The sequence below is a fragment of the Balaenoptera acutorostrata genome, chromosome 20 (assembly GCF_949987535.1).
Source record: "Balaenoptera acutorostrata chromosome 20, mBalAcu1.1, whole genome shotgun sequence".
NCBI lineage: Eukaryota > Metazoa > Chordata > Mammalia > Artiodactyla > Balaenopteridae > Balaenoptera > Balaenoptera acutorostrata.
The window spans coordinates 6,594,254-6,609,741 of NC_080083.1; the positions used below are offsets into that span (position 1 = coordinate 6,594,254).

Here is a 15,488-nt window from a genome sequence, read left to right on the forward strand (position 1 = left end):
CTTGGAAAGAAAGTTAGCTAGAATAAAGGAATGTGGGACCAAAAAGGAGGAGAGAATATTAATTACATTTTAAATGAAAAATAAGACCAAAATCTATACACATATTTTTAATGTCAAAAGTAGCCCTGGTTTGGGGGCTTCCCTGGTGGCGCAGTGGTTGAGAATCTGCCTACCAATGCGGGGGACACGGGTTCGAGCCCTGGTCTGGGAGGATCCCACATGCCGCGGAGCAACTAGGCCCGTGAGCCACAGCTGCTGAGCCTGCGCGTCTGGAGCCTGTGCTCCGCAACAAGAGAGGCCGCGACAGTGAGAGGCCCGCGCACCGCGATGAAGAGTGGCCCCCGCTTGCCACAACTAGAGAAAGCCCTCGCACGAAATGAAGACCCAACACAGCCAAAAATAAATAAATAAATAAATAAAAACATGTCAATTCATTAAAAAAAAAGTAGCCCTGGAGAGAAGACCATTTCAGAGCTGTACAGTCTGGTGGCCACTAGCTGCATGTTGTATTGAGCGCTTGAAATGTACACTGAAGAAGTTTGAAGTTTTTCATTTTTATTTAAAAACATCAATTCAGTTATGAGAAAACTTATAAGTGTGTTTGGAACACTTGTTTTAAGTATGTTTGGAACAACTTGGATATGTGAATCTACTTCTTCAACTGCAAATTTTATATCTAAATATGGACCAAGTATTTCCAATGAAAATTTAGTGTCCAAATGGATGGATTATAAGTATAAAATACACACTAGATTTTACAGACTTAGTATAAAAAAGAATGTAAAATATTTTTATATTGATTACATGTTAATATGTTAGATGTATTGGGGTAAATAAAATACATAATTAAAATTAATTTTATCTATTTCTATTTACTTTTTAAAATGTGACTGCTAAAATATTTCAACTTACTTATGTGGCTCACATTATATTTCTCTTGGTCAGTGCTGTCTTAGGGCATCTGGATGGCAACTCTTTTTACATAGGCTAGCATCAAACTCCATAGTGAAGACAGTTTCATGAGATTTAGGAAATATTTGACTCAAAAAGTATTAGTAGAGTGAAAATGAGTCTGGTAGTTTGCCTATTTTTATAGCCTTTAATACGATATTAAGTATTCTATAAATATTTGTTAAAGGAGATAGGCATGTTTTTTGTTTTACATAATGGCCACTGGATAGTCAGAAATTCTCTATCAAGATTTAGAGGGTAAAGGAAAAAAAATCTAGTTGATATTAAAGCAATTAAAGTAAAATTTATTTTAAGGGTCAGTGAAATACAAATAAAGGATTTCAGTTTTCTAGTATATTTATGGTTTTTATACCTCCGTTAGTATAACTATTAGACATGAAGAAGCAGATTTATTTCCAAATTCTATATAGGACCTACCCATCCTCCAAGTAATGCTTGACTCTGTGCTTAAAAGACTGTAATGTTTCCATTTTTTTTTAAAGTAATGTCCAAAATACACTTTCATCATATTTGCATCTCCCATATAACACTATGAATTTTGTGAATATACACAGTTCCTTTCATATCTCCAGAAGCACGTAAAAGGCAGTAACTTGGTAAAGTACTGCCTTTTGAAGAGTATTACTGAAATTGCTTTTCAACTCTATTTTTCAATTGAATTTAAGTATTATTAGTAAGTTTAATAGTTCTATTGTCAAAATCTCTGTCTTCCCACCCTCACAATCTTTTTTCTCCCCATTGTCATTCTCCTATATCAGCCTCTCATTATCCACTGCCTGGAATTGACACAAATTTCCTCACACATTCCCCAGCTCGGACACCGGAGTGTTCCTCACTGCCTGACAAGTTTAGTTCTAACTCTGGCTCATCCATCACTCAGGGCTCTTCACCACGTAGCCCTACCTTGTCCTTTCCCGCTTTACCGCCTGCCATCCCCCAGCGCCGTTTGGTGAATGCTCGTAGCATGACTTGCAGTTCCTGAACTCAGCATATCCTATGATGCTACGCTGTTCTGTCTACATGAAATGCACCCACACACCTATTTAAACCATTTTTCTTCCTTCTTCAAGTCATCCCTGTTCCCTTCAAACAAAATTAAATCCCTCCTCCATGTTGCCACTGCCCTTTCTTCATACATTTGTATGCAGGGTTGTTTCTCTCTCTCACGCATTAAAGTCACGTCAGTAGGCTGAATAATGACCCTCAAAGGTATCCAGGTCCTAATCCCCAGAACCTTTGAATGTTACCTTACATCACAAAATAGACTTCCCAGATGTGATTAAGGATCTTGAGATGGGAAGATTATCCTGGATTATCTGTGTGGGCCCTCAATGTAATTACAATATAAGAGGGAGGCACAGGGATATTTGACTACCGACGGAAGAGGAGAAAGGCATTGTGACAACAAAGCAGCAAGAGACTGGAAAAAGCTGCACTGCTAGCTTTGCAGATGGAGGAAGGGGCCATGAGCCAAGACATGCAAGAGATGCAGCCCTAGAAGCTGGAAAAGGCAAGGAAACCGATTCTGCCCCCGAGAGAGCATGGCCCTGATAACACCTTGATCTCAGCCCAGTGAAGACGATTTCAGACTTATGACCTCCAGAACTGCAAGAGAACAAATGTATGTTGTTTAAGCCACCGAGTTTGTGCTAATTTGTTACAGCAGCCAGCGGAAACTGATATGCCTCTGTAGCCCCACGGTGCTTCGGTACTCAGCAGACACACTTACGTTGACTAGTACTGGTTTTTTGGTCTTCCTGTTTTTCAGGCCCTGAATCAAACTTTTTCTACACTTGAACAGTCCCCATTTGCCACTGAGTAAGTGTTTCTGCAAATAAGTCTTAGAATATATGACAGCTCAGTTAAACATGCCCCGTTTGTCTATAAAGGGAGTCAAGGGTAAATTCATTTACCTACGATAGTCTCATATAGCACCAGCTGGGGGCCCAAACAGACATGCTGGCAGGCACACAGCTGCCCTGGCACTTGGTCCTGCTTTGGCTGAACTCACAAGAGGTTCACAAGGGAGACCACACGTTCACCTGTGTGAATGGGGGTGCTATTCGTTCACCTGTGAAGTAACTGGTGATGTTTCTGGCTTACAAAACAGGAGTAAAACCTATAAAAGTACAAATATGATAGGTACTCTGAGCAAACAATGTCTAAAGCTCATTCACACAGCTGGGTAAATGGAAGAAGTTTACCTGAGCTTATTTTATTTCTTTTTTATTATGAATTTTAACTTACATAGCTAATACAGTGAATGAATACATTCTCCTTGTAAAAAGTAAAAAAAACCTCAGGTAAGGCTAAATAGAGTCTGTTTGGAGGACTGTATCCCCCCCACCTCAGTCTCCTCCCTGGTTTATTCATGCTACTTTCATTCATTTCCTTTCCAATTTTCAACACGGGATATATTATCCAAAAATGACATTTCAGAATATCTTATGAGCTAACACACACTGAAGTCAGTTATGGCTATTTGTTATGCAAACGGAATACTAAACAATGAGACTCAGAATTTGGGGAGAGGAAGGCGGAACAAAACCACAAAGCCAAGTCAGTCTCTTTCTATAAAAGTAAACAAATAAGATCAGACTAAAAATGGAAAGCGTTTTCCTTCTTGTAATTCATAATTCTGTCTGGAACTCTGCCCCTCCCTTTCAGCATCATTTTGTCAGGATAGACATGAACTGTGCCAAAAGCCTGGCTGTCTGGAGCCGTTTCAATAACCCCTTCTATGTTGACGTGGTGCACACCAAAAGGGTCCTCAGAGTAGCCACCATCGTGAGTGTGACCGGCGAAGAAACACACCACACACTTGTGAGACCAAATGACTGCCAGGGCGTCTCTGTAATTCCAGGCCAGGCACACACTGTCAGAGGCCTCGGGATAAATGGGAAGATGGCCTGTTAGTTAAAGAGAAGAAGAGTTATGAGCCAATTAAGAAATACCTCTTTCACCAAAAAAAAGGCTAACAACTAGTACTCAGGATAAAGAAAATGTGTATTGCTACTCATATGGACCAAGACCAGAGAGAATCCACATACATGAAAAACTAGATACTCTAGAGCCACGTCTCTGGAGCATAAAGAAGGGCGAGACAGTTTGCATCCAAGGGGAGAGAGGCTGCTGTATAGGCAGAAACCCTGAGATCTATGGCCTACAAAGTCTCAAGATGCACAAACACCACCACGGGAGACTGAGGGCATCCCGGGCAGCGCGGTCCGTAAAGGCAGCCAGAGATCAGGCAGGTGCTGCACTGGAATCCAGTCTCACTGATTTCCCTAAGAGTATGAGTGTTATACACACAGAAAGAACTACTCCCAAGTAAAACAGTTTAGGGATGGACCAATGGATTATATGTATATGTCATTTATATAAACACTCAATGTTTTATAAAGAACTGACTTATGCTACTTGAAATACCTCCATGAGATCAAGGTGGCCATAGCCATTTTACAGATGAGAAAACTAAGTTAAAGCAGGGCACATTCATACTAGCTTCCACCGGAGATACAGCCAAGAGAATTCCAAATTCTTGATCTCAAGGCACCTACGAGGCCACATCGACATCAGGTCACGGTTTCACTCCCACGTACAGGTACAACAGCTCACTGATCTTTGATTCTTCCCATTAAATCACTTTCCTTTTTTCTCTGTTACTGTTTATTTTTATCCTGAAATTTTATTCTGAGTATTTTTATTCTGCTTAATATCTATTAGTTTATAATACAAGTAAAAAAAGGGGAGGTAACAGAGCACATGTGCGCGCACACACACGCACGCACGCACAACCACTCTTCAAGCTGTGATAAGGGCCGAGCGTCCCAGGAGGCTGGGTGACTCTGCAGACCCAGATGCCACGCTGGACTCGCCGGACACAATGAGCCGCTCCTCCTCTCTGAAATACTTGGCTTCCAGAACATGGCTGTCCTCCTAGTTTTCTCCCACCCTCAGCAGCTTCTGATCTTCACTCTGCTGCTTCCTCACTTCCCCAGTGTCCCGTCAGGAGTGCCCGAGTGCTTGGTCCTCAGGCTTCACTACTCCGTCTCTACCCAATGGCTTGGCGATCTCTTAGTAATTTACAGTTTTAAATACTATCTGTATTCTTTCAACTTCCACGTTTATATATCTGGCCCAAACTCCTATTCTGAATTTCCGACTCTTATGTCCCTACTGCTTACTCAGCCATCTCTCCTGATGTCTAATAGGCATCTGAAACTTAATATTTTCAAACCTGAACTCCTGAACTCTTCACCCAAAACCCCTCCTACTGCAGTGTTCCATATCTCAGCTAATAGCAATTCTATCCTTCCAACTGCATGGCCAAAACTTGAGTAGGCCAAATACCTCTGAGAAGCCAAAATGAAAGTGAAGAAGCAAACAGAAACAAAAGAAAATGTCTGGGCTTCCCTGGTGGCGCAGTGGTTGAGAATCTACCTGCCAATGTAGGGGACGCAGGTTCGAGCCTGGTCTGGGAAGATCCCACGTGCCGTGGAGCAACTAGGCCCGTGAGCCACAATTACTGAGCCTGCGCGTCTGGAGCCTGTGCTCCACAACAAGAGAGGCCGCGATAGTGAGAGGCCCGCACACCGCGATGAAGAGTGGCCCCCACTTGCCACAACTGGAGAAAGCCCTCGCACAGAAACGAAGACCCAACACAGCCATAAATAAATAAATAAATAAATAAATGAATGAATGAATGAATAAAGACTTTCTATTTCACTGTCTTTATTTAAAAAAAAAAGAAAGAAAGAAAATGTAGCCATTTTAAACTTTGCTAAAGAAAACCCGAGGCACTCAGTTGTTCATCCAGTGTCTGAGCTTAGAGCAAAATGGAAGAAATGTACGAGATGCTAACGCAGACAGGTGCACTGACAGAAGTGCAAAGAAACGGGAAGAATACGGTACGGAGGGAGAGACGACGAAAGGGGACTCCAGTCTCAGGAGCTCTATGACTTGACCTACGTAGTTTAATCTCTTTGGGTTCAGTTTCCTTATCTTTAAAATTAAAAGGTTTGACTATATGATCTCGAGGTCCCTTTTAGCTCCAGTATTCTCTACAATAACAGGTACATTTTGGCAGTCAAAACTAAAAAGCAGAGACAAGAAGTATCCCACTTTGGAAACCACTTATTACAGAGCCAAACAGTGTCACATCATGTCTATAACCCCTGAGGGCATCTTATAATTTTCTAAGCCTTGAATGACATTTGATATTCTAGAAATACCCCTACTCCATCTCATATCTTTACCACATCAGTGAAAGATAAATAAGTAAAAACTGATTAATAGAAATACAATGGGGTTTTTTTGGCCACACCGAGCAGCTTGCAGGATCTTATTTCTCCCACCAGGGATTGAACCCGGGCCTCGGCAGTGAAAGCGCCAAGTCCTAATCACTGGACTGCCAGGGAATTCCCTGAAATATAATTTTATATTAACAACTATCTGAATAGCCTGTCATTTTCAAAGGGATTTCATGTTCGTAAGTTCATTTGATACAATACTGAGAAAACTACAGTTTGCACATTCAACATTTGTCCAGAGTTACACAGGTCACAGAAACAAGAGCTAGAATGGCATGCCGTCCCTGTGACCCTCAATCCTATCTTCTCATCCATCAGGCCACATCGATTTGAAACGAGAGGACTAATCTCAGCCCCCAAACCAAGTACACCAGCCATACTGCAAATCCAAATTCAGTTCTTCGTGTGTATGCGTGCGCGCACACACGCTCACATACACACACGTCTATTTTAAGCACCTCCAGGTTCCTATAACCTCTAATGGCAGTATGTCTGTGAAAAATAATTCTACACGAAAACAACACATTTTATTTCCTTGCAATCATATGGTGGACACAGTTACAGACCTGCCAGATGAGCCTCTCACACTCGTCCTGTGACACCAGCTTTGCTTTCACCTCGTCAGCAGAGGTCACTGCACTCACAGGTAGGTCTCCTGAGGCTGGGATTTGGTCTGGGGCCTGGATGGAGTTTTTCACTTATATATATTACTACACAAATTGAACCCACTTGGGGAAATACTACTTTTAAACTTAAAGGGCCAACTCACAGGCTCTAATATATAGCAAGATGTTTTATTTTACAATTCTTTCCTGACTCAAGCTTAAATGTTAATTTCACATTCAGATTGTTTCTCAATAAAAAATTTTAAACTAAGCTTTCATTTTATAAAAATATCACAATATTAAATATTGCTAGTATGTTTTAAAACCTAACTAGACCCATTCTCTAAAATGCTAGTGTAATCAAATCATTTAAATACTTACTCACAATCACCACCTTTTCTTGGTTTCTGTCAGAGAATGTAAGAACTTCATTCAGCCAGTTCAGCTGTTCTTGGCTGAATCCTCCATTAAACTGGACAAACTGGGGCTCAGCAAGTCCTGAAACAAATTTAGTAATTTTGACCCATCAAATGTCGATTTTCCCTCATTTGGGCATTCAAACTTAGCTAACATGGGGACACTTGTACTTTTCTTTAGGAACATTTGGCAGCAATTGACTTAAAATAGGAAACCATAACAATTTAGAGCAATGCAAATCACACTGTATCTTACTCCTAATCTCAATTCTCCTCTGCTTACTTCCCCAGCTTCCTGTTACACTGAATATAAAACAGACTGTCTTCTATGTCCACTGAGCCACTATAAAATCACCTTTCACCCCATGGGCCCTTCTGTGCTCTTCAGTAACAGTGTCTTACACTGCTTTGCGCCTCTGCATTGGTTTTTGTCTTGAGTGCTCTGCCCCACCCGCTCTTCCCAAGGATGACTCCTTCACGTCACTTAGCTGAAATGCTTTTCTCCTTAGAGAGGCTATTTCTGGCCACCTGACTAAAATGGTACCCCTAGTCCTTTTCTATAATATTGTACTTTATTTTCTTGGTGGCACTGATCACTTATTTCTGTTGCATTTATTATCTGTCCCGTCCACTTTCTTCTTGTTTCCTCCACTCCATCCATAAAAAAGTGGGACTGTCAGTATTGCCTACGCCTCTGAATCGCTGCCCTAGAAAAAGTACCCGGCCAGATCATCAGGCACTCAGATATCTGTTAAATAAATGAATCTTGAACCAAATGCCACCAATCCATGTGCCATCAGGCGTGTGAGAAATCCTGACCCTGAACAACAGGACAATATACTTTTACCTTAATCGTCCATCTTCCTGCTGAATAAAAGGTAGCTGAAGAATTTAAAGACAATGTATTAGATTCTCAGCTCAAAGGAATAATTCACCTTGAGGACTATTCAATTCCGTATTTGGATTGTGCTCCCTCAGTATCTTCAGACACTGCTGGTATTTTGGAGAAGACTGATCCACGCCCAAGATACTCATGTCATAAGCATCGAGTAAAATGAACCGGAATTTAGGGAATGGTACAAAATGATAAGCATAATAATTCTCTGAAGGCACAGTCTCAGGATGATGGGCAATCTGGTCCTCCAGAAACTTTGTGTTAAGTTTGGAGTTTGTTAAATAGTCTCTGCTGAAGTTATAGAATTCATGATTTCCCCACGTGTGATGAACTGGGACTTTCAGCCTTTGGAATGTGTTCATGATGAGTTCTAGTGACTTTTCTGATGCTTTATACTGTGCATTATATCCATCGATGATGTCTCCAAGCTGAAGTACACAGCTGGGTGGGCTGCTTTCTTTATTCCAGTGTTCGATAGCACCCTGTAAGTGAAGAAGACTGTGTCTGTAGTATCTCCGTCTGCTTCCTTGGAAATTATAGCCATCTTCCAAATCAGCATATTGAATATCTGCTATAACTCCAAAGGAGAAAAGAAGTTCTGAACTCTCACTGAGGGGTCCAGGTTCGGGCTTAGCATCCATAATCTCCAAATAGTTTTCTAAATTAAGTAAGGAAAGTGAAAAAGATAAAGTTATAAACATCTAATTTTCTAACTGGACTGAAGAAAATGGTAAAATGAATATTAAACTTAATAGTCAATCCACTAGGTAGCTTGGTACAGAGAAAAGTACATGGGCTTCAGAGTCTGATGGTCTTAGGTCCAAATTACCAAGTCCTCAAAATGCTTCAGTTTTCTCATCTGTAAAATAGATGATAACCTCTATTCTGCAGAAGAACAGCAATTTACAAAAGGGTATTATCCTATTCATGAACAGGCATTCTAGTTCTAGTAAAGTCAAATTCAAATCTGGTATAATTTGTAATTTTTAATAAATATACACTAGTTTTAAACAAACACACACACACACACCCCTTCTTCCACAAACACCAAAATAATTCTATCAAAAGCTCAAGATTTGGGCTTCCCTGGTGGCGCAGTGGTTGAGAGTCTGCCTGCTAATGCAGGGGACACGGGTTCGAGCCCTGGTCTGGGAAGATCCCACATCCCACATGCCACGGAGCAGCTGAGCCCGTGAGCCACAATTGCTGAGCCTGCGCGTCTGGAGCCTGTGCCCCGCAACGGGAGGGCCGCGATAGAGAAAGGCCCGCGCACCGCGATGAAGAGCGGTCCCCGCACCGCGCTGAAGAGTGGCCCCCGCTTGCCGCAACTGGAGAAAGCCCTCGCACGAACCGAAGACCCAACACAGCCAAAAATAAATAAATAAATAAATAAATAAATAAATAAATAAATAAATAAAAAGAAAATCCTTAAAAAAAAAAAAAAAAAAAAGCTCAAGATTTTTTTTGGGGGGGGGAGTTGTATATTACACTCATTCATTGTACTTTATACATTAGTTCCTAGTAGGAGTATATTATGTTAGGCTAGATCTTTTCTCTTTGTTGATGGGTAGGTCACCTCAAATAATTTTCTCATATTTTATATATGCAATAACAGAGAGAGGAAAAAAAGATGAGAGGATTAAACAAAAAAATCTGGCACAAAAACTATGACATTGATATGACTATTTTCATTTCTGTGAGTAGTGATTCCTGGTTCTTCAAAAGTTGGATTCAAATTTGTACCAGCTTTTTAAAACCTGAATACACATTCCCCTTCTCTCTAACCAAAACAGGAAATATGTATTCTTTTTTTCTTATACATGATCTCTGCCCTGCCTCAGGGGACCACAAGTGCTAGGGATTTAGACTTGAAAAAGCTATTACTTTATTAGATTGTTTACAATCTAAATTTATAATCATTTGTAATCTCTTAAAAGTGCCAAGAACACTAAGGATTAAAATAAAAATCAAAGGCTAGGACCCTAAATTATCAACTATTCTTGCTATAAAAACTACAGTAATAAATTGTGTTGTGGTGTCTAGGTTATTAAAACCTAGTTGTTTCTAAAAATTCATTTGTAGTTTCTATAATTACTTTCAGACTCCTGGTCTCCAGTCATTTGCTGAATATTCCTACTGAGTTCTTTTTAACCCTCTACAGACATGTGAAATCCTGTCAGAGTGCTCCTGTGAGGTGGAGGTGACAACTCCACAATCAGCAATAAGGGCCAGATTTCTATTTGACACTTTTGAGAATTAAGGGTCTCTTTTTGGTCTAAAACTGTTTGTCACTAATGACACACCTTCTACGTGATCTACCCAATTATGAGCTAAATTCCTTCCTTAATTTGGTTGGGTAGACTGAGCCCCAAAACAGGTAAAACAGAACTAGAAAAAGCGATGGAAACCCTGAAAAATTCCTTGGTGTTCTTATACTTTTTTGTTGTTGTTGTTCATTTCTTCCTGCAGTCGCATCTGAAAACCCCACTAAATACCAACTCAGTTAATATGTACGAGGGATAGTATAGATGAGATAATCTGATTTGAAAGGTGAGATACAATTAAAATAAATACAAAACTCATTTAAGCTGAAAACCCCTAGTCTTTTAAGGCTTCAAATATTTGGGATTCCGAGTACAGATTAATAAGAGAATCAAACCAGAAGATAATTTAGCAAGTGTTATCATTGGAACGTTATCACCAGAGTTTAAGAGAAAATGGTTTCTGGGAATGCTTTTATCCCCTGCTAAACAAGCTTGTTTGTTTTTACCTTTAAATTCAGTGCCTTTAGGGTAACAATATGTACTGTACATCTCCTAGAGGATATTTGGTCCCAATTAATTTGATCTTGTCCAGTAGACTCCTGTCACTGCCGACCCAGCATTCATTTCCTGTTCTGGTCACAGCATCCCAATGTCTGTTTAGGCACCTACCCACCCTCACTCTCAGTCTGTGTGATTTAACCTCAACCTCCTGGCTGGGAAGGGGCAGACCCAGGACCCAGGCCTGGCCTCTAAAAGCCCAGTTTCCCTCTGGTCAGTTGGGGGTCAATAAGCATCAGCCCTGGGACTTTCACTGGAACTACTAGCAAAACTACTGGAACTACTTCTGCTAAAACTGATAACTAAGACTGGAGCTGCTAGGGAAAAGTTAACTGAGAAGAAACCCAATCTAGAAGGAAGCAATGTGACCGATGAAAGGAAGTCAAGTCCTGGAAACACTAGGTGAACACTTGGATCCACCTGTCCCTGCTAGAACTACTCTTGGTCATTTAGTTCTATCAGCCAACAAAATCTCCTCTGAGTAAAGCCAAAGTGAATTGGCTTTAAGGTTTCTGTCATGCGATACCAAAAGCCCTATCAGATGCACCTTCCACTGGAACACAGTTTAGTTTAGGGAAACTCCAGGGTATCTGAAGATTTGCCAGCTTTTTAAAGAAAGTTAAGCAATGTGAAGAGAACCAGCAAGGGCCACATACTTCAAAGCAGTAATGTGTTCTAGGGTAGAAAAGAGATTCAAAATGCTCATTACATATAGCTTTTAAAGATAAGGCTAAGGATAGAAAAAAATATGCATTTTATTAAACACAGAAATTATTTTGTAAAACAGAAACTTAAATTTATACCGTGATCTGTTAAAGAAAAGATAAGAGATAAGGGAGGACAAGATCACATTCACGGAAAGACAATTGGAATCAACAGTGAGTGAGTCAGGGCAAAAAAGAACCAAGTGGGCCGGGAATTGACTCTTGTGGCTCATTTAGAGTCTTTTGTTTTATGGTTCAGGGAGATGCGAGGGAGCTCAGAAAGACTGATCCCGGTGGACAGAGAGATCAAAAACTCAAAGACACCTCTAGTGGGCAGACTTAGAAAATTAACAAGCATTCCAGTGCCATAGAACTTTTTCAAAATACTCCCCATCCTTCACCAAATACACACAAACAAGTAGATGAGTAGAGAATAACTGTTAAAGCTAAAATGCGTACATGAGGTTTATTCTCTCTACTTTTATGCATGTTTTTAAATGTCTATAATATGAAATTTTTTAAAAGCATTCTAAAGTTTAGGGAAAAATAAAGTCTGGAAGAATTAGAAGATCTAAGAAAATAATTTGCTTTTGAAAAGAAAGCAAAATAGCAAGTTTTTAGTGAACTTGGTTCTGGAAGTTTTGCCTGCACCATTTATATACGCTAAGTTATCTAAGTTTTAGTTAAGAGGTATTATGATGAACTGCTGGAAACTGTGAAGCTGAAAACCTAGAAATGATTGCAGTTCCAGTTTCTTAGAGCAAAATAACCCTCATCACTCGTTGTGAGATTCAACTGAGTTCTAACGCACAGTGGTCTACTTTGTAAATCATAAAGCACTCTATACGTGTTAAGAAAATTATTTTTTAATTATATATCTGCCTAGTGAACCTCAAGATAAATGAAACTACCCCAACTTTTTATAGACCAGGATAATGTAGAAAACTTCACAAGATTTCCTCAAAAAAAGTCCTACAAAAATTCATGGTGCAGGATAAGCAGTCAGCATTCTGCGAAAACCACCTTAGGCACCAATGATTTTCAAGAATAGAAGGAAATGCCCAGGGATGCTTACTTGCTGAAAACTTGCTACAAGATGATATAAAAAACTTCTATGATAATTAAGACTGGCAGAAGGCTGAAGGTCCTTGTAGAAAGCCCTCAAGAATCTATGGTGAGGCTGTGAAGAAAGACAGCCCTTCAAACTACTGTCAAAGGAAAAAAATGTGACAAGTCTAGACTTTACTAAGGAGAGACTGTTAAGGGGAAGTACTGCAATAAAGAGATGCTCAAAGCCTAAGCCAGAAGCATCTCAGGGAAGGGATGCGTGAGCCAAGTTTTTATACATAGACCCACATGGGCTAGGTAGCTGTGGAAAAAGAAGGGGTGGGGGGGGGATAGCCTTGAAACTCACTGTGCTAGACACAGCAGTAACAGGCAAGGTGAGGCAGGAAATGTCTGTGGCTAGACACGTGGGGCGGAGATCTGCACCTGAAATGAAGCAAGTGAACTACAGGGCCGGGAAGTTAGGCCTAGCTGTCCTAGTCAAACAGCCTAAGGTTATGTCAAGCACAAAATTTGATCAGCCTTGTCACTATTGATAGAACAAATATCAGATGATAATATCTACATCCTGTCTCGTTCAAGGAAAGTATCTAAATTGGGAAAAAAAAGAAAAACTCGTTTGTGATCTTGGTGGTTTAAGAGGAGTAATAAAAGTGTGTCAACCAAAAAACAATGCAGCAGGCTACAAGTAAGAAATGAGTTTATTTGGGGTCTTAAGAACTGCAATTCAGGAGACACAGATTCAGGTAAAACTGAGAGTGTTCTGGGGAAGAGAAAGAGTCAGGGGCTCATAAATACGAAAAGCCACAGAGTTAGCTGCCTGTTGAGAACTGTGATCGACTCTGACACAAGTCAAGAAATATTTGTCTTTAAGGAATCACGAATTATTCCAGGCTATGGGTCCGCTAGGTATCGTGAGTTTCCAGCACATGTTCTGGATGACTTCGTTAGGACAATAAACGGTCAAAGGTCAGATTCCATCCAGGCTGAGACATGCCTAAGTCACACATCCTCAAGGGCCTCCCGGCTCCATTTCAGTGAGCTCTCTTAGCAATACCAACACCATTCTGATTTTCCTCTCACAAGTGACAGGTTTACACTAGACAGTGTTTTCGGTATCTTTTAACACTAAAGTTTTACAGGTGCATGAAGTCAGGCTCAGAGGTGTTAGCAATTCATCCAATGTACATCTATAAAACACCTACTTTCAGCCAGGAACTGTTTTAGAAGTTAGTATTTTATTTAACATTATAAATTTAATATGAAGAAGTTGTATAAAAATGCTTTATTAAACAAATAAAGGGTCCAGCTATTAAAACAATCACTCTGGCAAATAGAAGTTAACAGACCAGCTGAAAAAAAACCCTGAATTCAATTTTAATGTATCTGACGGCTGTCTGATCAATTAACCTACAACTGAGCAAAGAGGTGAACAATAATTTTACACACTCACTGCCTGAATAAGCAGGGTACTTTTGTGCCTTTTTGTTAATTTGAGGACTACCTTCTCCCTGGAGAAACAAACACAGAGAAATAAGGCGGGGAGCGGGGGAGAAGATCTGAAGCATGGGCAAGTTCAAGACAGAAAAATCAGTTTGATTAAAAATCATTTGAAGTGCTGAACATTTACTTTGAGCCGATATTCCAGAGAATTCCAGCTCAATTCAGGAATCAAGAAACACAGGTAATTACAGACTACTACAAACCTCCTGGTGGGCGAGCAGAGGAGCACACTGGCTGATGAAGCCAGTTCATAAAAAATACCCCGCCCCGGGGCCACCATCACCAGGCACCGGATGCTTCCGCTCAGCCGAAGCCCTGAAAAAGGCCCCGGGGAGTGGGATCCAAAGTTAAGGACATTAGAAAGCTTTTTTTTTTTTTTTCTCCTTTTTCTGTATTTTGCACATCTGCCACGGAGGCGTGGAAGAGAGAAATTAAGACTGCAGATGCTGAGACAAAAACAAAGGCAAGGCAGAATGAACGCGAGTTAAACTTTCTCAAGGAATGAAAAGTCAGCCTACGAACGCTCTCCGCCTAGTTAACAGAGGGCTTATGTAAATACAGGCTTGTAGAAATGCTAGGGCCCAGAGAGCCCAAGTCAAGGGCTGGGACACGACGCAGGAGAGACACCACTCCGTACAGGGCCGGTATTTCTAGTCAGGTTCCTTGTACCCTGGGAATATAAGTCCCAGGCAGTTCAGTCATACTTGACTAGTCCTTGTCACCCTAACCGCTCAAATATCCTAATCAGCAAATGTGTTTAAAAAGTCGCACATTATTTCAAGCGCAATGGGTCCGCTTCTACGTTAGGGGTGCAAAGCGGTCAACGACCGGCCTCCAGGCTGGGGACGGGGGCTGCCCGGTCCCGGCCGCCTCCGGACGCCGTTTTCTCTTTTCCGAGGCTGGGGGCACCCGGTGGGGGAGGAGAGGCTGCGGTCGCCGAAGCCCCAGGCCCCTGAGCTGCACTCAGGCCTCCCGGCCCAGCTGCCGCCGCGCAGCCCAGTCCCCGACGCGGCCCCCTCCTCCGGGCCCTGCCAGCTCCCGAGGGCCCTGCCGCCCGCCCGCCCGCGTAGGCCTAGCCCAGCCCGGCCCGCCCCGCCCCGCCTCCAGCCGCGAGGAACCACCTACCGCGCGCCGACTCCGCGGCGAAGGCCTCCCAGACTACCGGCTAGGCGACCGCGTCACCATCGAGCTCAG

General features: G+C 41.5%; 1 protein-coding gene across 2 annotated transcripts; it reads right to left on the reverse strand.

The window, feature by feature from the left end:
- Positions 1 to 896: 896 nt before the first annotated feature.
- On the reverse strand, positions 897 to 15,483 carry ADPRM (ADP-ribose/CDP-alcohol diphosphatase, manganese dependent). 2 transcript variants are annotated; one of them, XM_007175283.2, is made up of 4 exons: positions 15,420 to 15,483; positions 8,241 to 8,858; positions 7,271 to 7,387; positions 897 to 3,881 (listed from the first exon to the last, which is right to left on the reverse strand). In XM_007175283.2, exons 2-4 carry the CDS (start codon positions 8,839 to 8,841, stop codon positions 3,571 to 3,573), a joined length of 1,029 nt encoding a protein of 342 aa, XP_007175345.2. In that variant the 5' UTR covers positions 8,842 to 8,858; positions 15,420 to 15,483; the 3' UTR covers positions 897 to 3,570. The 2 variants fall into 2 exon arrangements, with proteins under 2 accessions (XP_007175345.2, XP_007175346.1); XM_007175284.3 differs by having other exon boundaries at positions 3,579 to 3,881; positions 7,275 to 7,387.
- Between the last annotated feature and the right edge of the window lie 5 nt (positions 15,484 to 15,488).

Excerpts from the sequence above, each read along its gene's own strand:
- ADPRM (XM_007175283.2), bottom strand. The coding sequence starts at position 8,841 with ATGGATGCTAAGCCCGAACCTGGACCCCTCAGTGAGAGTTCAGAACTT. Across the intron at positions 7,388-8,240 it reads GGAATTGAATAGTCCTCAAG|GACTTGCTGAGCCCCAGTTT; the intron begins GTGAATTATTCC and ends AATTTGTTTCAG. Across the intron at positions 3,882-7,270 it reads AGAAAAGGTGGTGATTGTGA|GCCATCTTCCCATTTATCCC; the intron begins GTAAGTATTTAA and ends TTTAACTAACAG.